Source organism: Seriola lalandi, unplaced genomic scaffold (genome assembly GCF_002814215.2).
Source record: "Seriola lalandi dorsalis isolate HSWRI2012SDOR001 ecotype SW California unplaced genomic scaffold, Sedor1 jcf7180002054913, whole genome shotgun sequence".
Lineage (NCBI taxonomy): Eukaryota > Metazoa > Chordata > Actinopteri > Carangiformes > Carangidae > Seriola > Seriola lalandi.
In genome coordinates this window covers 339,590-344,771 of record NW_019525465.1, presented here as the reverse complement: position 1 = coordinate 344,771, position 5,182 = coordinate 339,590, and the positions used below count along the sequence as shown (strand labels likewise).

The window sequence follows — 5,182 nt, the reverse complement described above, 5'->3', positions numbered from 1 at the left end:
ATTAAGATAAAAAAACAGTCTATGACTATACTCTGCTATAGATGTGTATGGAGCCCCCTGGGGATCAAATAAGCAAAGCTCAGTTTAGGCTTCTCTGATATGTATCTGGCATGTCACACTAAAAGGAGGGAATCCAGTTCTTTTAAAAGGTTTTCAACACTGTGTTTAATTTACTGGATATTCCAGTTCAATTAAAACACATATGAATAATCAGTTTCATCCCATGTTGTGTTTTGTTGCCTGACTGACTCGTTGATGCTCGTTGATGCACCTGCTGTCATATGCAAACGCTGATCTGCTATCTTCATCTGATTTACTATCTTCATCCTCCAGGTACAAATCCACAGCGGGGAACATTGTATGTTTGGATCATTGTTGGAGTCGCTGCTGCAGCTGTAACAGCTGCTGGTGGAGCTGCTGTGATATATAAACGTTGCCGTGGGACCACACAACATATAAACGTGATGTACAAACACTGTCGTGGGAACACACAAGGAGGAGGTATGTTTGCGAATTATACTTTATTTTTTTATATTGAACATTTTTATGCAAATACTTGCTTGCTTACTTCAACATCAATCATACAGGTAGTGGACCAATCAACAGCAGACCAGCAAACAACGACAACGAGTCAGGCATCATTCTACTTCCATTCAACAACCAGTCAGATACAGAAAGCATCAACAACCAGTCAGATACAGCTTCAGGCCTTTCCTTGTGTTCAACTTCTGGTTGAATTCTTATGTATGTATTATAGTTATTTTTGCATTTTGTACTACCCCTTCTCTGACCTGTCGTACTGGCCCCCACTTGCCGTAGCATGTTCATTGAACCTCACCAATCACTTCCTGTTTGTGGAAGTGAATCTTAGCCTGGATGTTGGGTTTTGTATATCCACAAGGGTCCACACTGGATGCCTGACCAGGACTAGAACCACTGATCTCCTGTGTTAAAGTCAGTAGTGTCGACCACTGAGCTGAACTGAACTGAAGTTTGAAGTGTATAATTAGGTTCTCTTGTTAATCAATCTGTGGGATGAAAAATTCGTGCAGTTTAGTAATTTGATTGTGACTCCAGGACTCCTGGGAGTTGTCTGAAATGTTAAAAGTTTTGTTACATTGCTAAGAGAGTGTTGTTTTTATATTATGATGATTACTGTTGCTGTTGGAGCCTATTGACTTAATTTAAATATTTGTTTAACATAATAATTGTTTTTGGATTATTTGTAAATTAAGTTGAAAATTAATTTCTATGGGTAAAATAAGAAAAGGAATTAAGAAAGAATTAATATTTATTATTATTGTAATGGATTGTTGATTAGGATCCTCCTCCTCCTTGTCGCCCGTGATTACAGGGGGACCACAGCTGGCTTCTTTGTGTTTTTTTTGCCTGATGGATTGAGTGAGGCATGGGAGGAAATGATACAGTTTTTTGACCGCTAAATACGTTAACAATAACAATAAAGACTCTAAACTCTAAATCAACCTAAGTTTCTTTTCCTTTTTATTTATTCATTTGTTTATATACCGAAAGTCAACCGGAGATCGTTTTTTGTTTATAGGAGTAAAAACCAAGTTTTTAGTTGAAGCCATCTCCGTGCGTGCTTATTTTGTTTTAGTGAGTCGTAGCCATCCTCCTCACAGACTGTTCTTTTATTTTGAACTTTTTGAATCATTTTTGACTTTGTTGGAATACAAGAGCAGCCATAACAGTTGCTATGCGTTAGGGGGCACTAGGGTGAAACTCAAGGCAGTCACGCACACATAGGGAGACACCAGAAGAGCTGGATGACAGGTGACGCCTCAAATGCTTTAAGTAAACAACAACTCCTAACATGGTGAAGAGGCGGTTACATGAAAAGGGAGAGTAGGTTTTTCTCCAGGTGCAGTCAGCTCAGAAGAAGGAGGCGCTGTGCCAAGAGGCTTGGACCAGCCTGTGCACCAACGAATAGAGCTGAGTCTAAACCACGGCTTTTTCACCAATCAAATACAAAAATACATAGAAAACTCTGTGTAACTGCTAAGACTGACACTCTTCTCTGGGACGTTGGCCACAGCTAACTGCTTGCAGACTGTGGTTTTCAGATCGGAGGAGATCCATGTACATGCTGATTTTGATTCTCTGATAGCAAATAAATATTGATTTCAACGGATGACTTCGAGTGGAGAACTCATATTGCAAATAAACGAACGCACTGACAGAGTCCCCGGACCCCACTCTGAGAGCCAGGGATTTAGACAGCACAGGTGTGAAGTGACTTCAGATGCAGTCTAAATGTATCAAACATTTAAAGACCTCAGTGTGAAAAAGTACAAACAGTGAATCAGTTAAAGCTCCATATTTTCTTCTTCTGTGTTTTATTTGAAGTGTTGATCCATGAGAAGATATAAAAACCATCTCAGTGTAGTTTTACATCTCCTCTCTCAGGCTTCTCTCTGTAGCTCTAGTAACAACAGGTCGGTGAGCCTCTCTTCTGATTGGCTCACTGTTTTCTGAGTGAACCAATAAACATAGAGCAGATTTCAAGTAAAACACTCTTTGATTTTCCAGGAGTGAAGTCTTTAGTCTCTTTGTGTTTTAGTGAATGAAGCTAAATGTTGAACCAAATGATTTTGTGTGGCTTCATGATTCTTCATGATTTAAATAATTAATATTCACATTGTCTCTGACGTCATCATGGAGGCTTGGTGTCCTGTCCTTTGATCAGCTGTTTGTAAAGAGCAGGATCCCAGGGGAGCCAGGACGACATCAGTCTCAACATCAGTCAGTCTGTCCACCCCCAGTCTGTTTTGTTCAGTACTAATGGTGTGACTCACTTCCCCAACATAAACATGAGACAAACTGAGGACCACAGACCACAGCTTCAGGTTATTAGTTAACTTTCACTTCTGTATCTGAGACTCTGCAGGATCTGTATTTCATTCTCTGATTTAACTTGCTGACTCACATGTTCCTTGTTATGCAGCTTGACTTGATAGAATAACTGTACCGATTTGACATTCTCACTAGACAGACTGACTGATGTTGAGAGGATGATGATATCTCTTCTCTGACCTGTCGTCCTGGCTCCCTCGTCCAGAGTCGAGGTCCCAGGGAGAGTAAGAGTTAATATAAATGATGATAAACCTTTTACAGCTCTAAAGCAGAGATGATGTCAGCTGCAGTTCTGTTCTCTTCAGCAGCTGTTGATCAGCCTGAAACTCAGAGACCAACTGAGAGACCAGAACCAGAGAGTCGGGGAAGGATCGGCCTCTACGCTGGACTGGGACTGACAGCAGCAGCAGCAGCAGCTCTACTGGTCAAACTCTGCTGTTCCTCAAGTCCTTGTTTCACTAAATCTCCTGATGAGACAGTAAAGCTGCTGCTTTTCCCTGCACACCCAGTCTGACCTCTGACCTTTCACCTCTCTCACTGTCTCCATGGAAACAGAGAGAGGGGACCAACACTGGGTCAGACCCTCTTTACTGTCAGAAAGAGTCAGAGCTCTGGTTCAAGACCTGAGTCATCAAACAGTTATTGAAGGGGAAGTGAGATAGTGAGGATGGTAATTCTAAAAAGGAACGTTATAAAGTCATAAAGTCAAGACGTTCTCAAGCATCTCACATGTTCCTTTGGTCAGTGACAGTTCCTCATTATGCAGCTCACACTGGATGAACTGCAGGATGATGAGGTTGATGACATCTCCTCTCTGACCTGTCGTCCTGGCTCCTCTTGCCGTAGCATGTTGTGGATGTGGGAACACTGGTCTAGGAGCTGTTTCTCTGTCAGCCTGGATGTTGGGTTTCAGATCATCCATATATCCCACATCATGTAGCTTCTCTCTGGGGTTACCTATGTTTTGTTCCAGTGGCTCATTTCTCAACTGATGCAGAACTTGTTAAGAGACAGTATGACTCTTACATTTGCAGTAGTGTCGACCACTGAGTGTGTGTGTGTGTGTTTGTGGACTGACCTCTGACTGATCCTGAGTCAGTTTGAGTTCCTTCATGTTTCTTTGTGTTGTGTCACTTCTGCCTCGTCTCTTCTGTGATTTACAGCAGCTGATGATGTGGGATGAGGACAGGTTTGTAAACTGTGGAGCTTCAGTCTAATTTATCTGTGAAGCAGCAACAAGCTGATGAAGTGAACAGTTCAGACAACACTGATGTAGAATCAGAGGAAATTATGTCAGATATATTTCATGTTTTATTTCTGTTATTTAAACGATGTTCTGTGTAAGAGATGATGGTATAACATGATGACAATATGAAGATGCAGTCATTAAAATAAGTATCTGCCTTTTATCTTTAACTATCCCATCAGCTCTGACAGAATGTGACCTGAGGGAAGGTGGTTGTTGTGGTAAAATTTTAACTTCACTTTGTCAAACCAGTTTGTGAGGTCTGCAGGCCAAGTCTTAAAGAACTACGGGAGGATCAGATCTGTACTTCAGAGCGGTGATTCATACACTATTTATACCCAGGTATGTGGATCAGGTGCTCACCTGTTCATTTCCTACAGAAGTGTAAAAGTTCCATTAAACACATTCTCCTCTCACCGTGAGAGAAGACGGGACTGACATTTTCCTCCAGAGCAGTAAGTTTTGATCGTTGTTACATTGATCCTGGTGTAAAGGTTTTACACTTTCTGAGATACAGTGTGTTAATAGTTGTTTGTTTCTCTCTGTGGAGATCAATAATTACAACTTGGTTGATTCTGTGAAGGTTTATATGAACGTCTGTGAGGAAACTTGTTTCTTTGATTTTCCAGGAGGGAAATCTTCAGACTCTCTGTGTTTTAGTGAATGAAGCTAAATGTTGAACCAAATGATTTTGTGTGGCTTCATGATTCTTCATGATTTAAATAATTAAAATTTGTATTGATCTTTATTTGATCGAGTTTGAACAGAGAGAATCAGACACATTCATTGTTTTACGTTTAAAAAGCTCCTGTTAGACTTTAATGAGCTGTAACTGTCGTCCTTAGAAACACAGATTTCAGACAGGACAGAGCTGCTGCACCGAGTCTGATGTAAAGAGAGAGTCGACGTCACAGGTAAAGTAAAAGTTCATGTAAATAATGAAAATAAACGTTTTACAGCTCTAAAGCAGAGATAATGTCACACAAACCTTTGTTATTTATGAAAACAGAAAACAGCTGTTTTCCTCTGAGCTGCAGTTCTGCTGACAGACTGTGGGGGGCG

General features: G+C 40.8%; 2 protein-coding genes across 5 annotated transcripts in view; both read left to right on the top strand.

Moving 5' to 3' along the window:
- The window catches only part of LOC111673176 (uncharacterized), a 3,300-nt gene extending 1,820 nt beyond the window's left edge, over positions 1-1,480 (top strand). Inside the window, exons 4-5 of the mRNA XM_023430856.2 lie at positions 334-501; positions 588-1,480. Of these exons, the coding sequence (XP_023286624.1) occupies positions 334-501; positions 588-736 (317 nt within the window). The 3' untranslated portion in view covers positions 737-1,480. The remainder of the gene's footprint in view (positions 1-333; positions 502-587) is intronic.
- A 2,949-nt stretch (positions 1,481-4,429) lies between these two features.
- The window catches only part of LOC147817707 (uncharacterized), a 2,452-nt gene continuing 1,699 nt past the window's right edge, over positions 4,430-5,182 (top strand). For 2 of the 4 annotated variants that reach the window (XM_087169766.1, XM_087169763.1), the window contains exons 1-2: positions 4,452-4,575; positions 4,966-5,034. The gene's annotated coding sequence lies outside the window, so the exon portion shown is untranslated. Of the gene's footprint in view, positions 4,576-4,965; positions 5,035-5,182 lie in introns of all 4 variants that reach the window. The other 2 variants (XM_087169764.1, XM_087169765.1) reach the window with 2 other exon arrangements.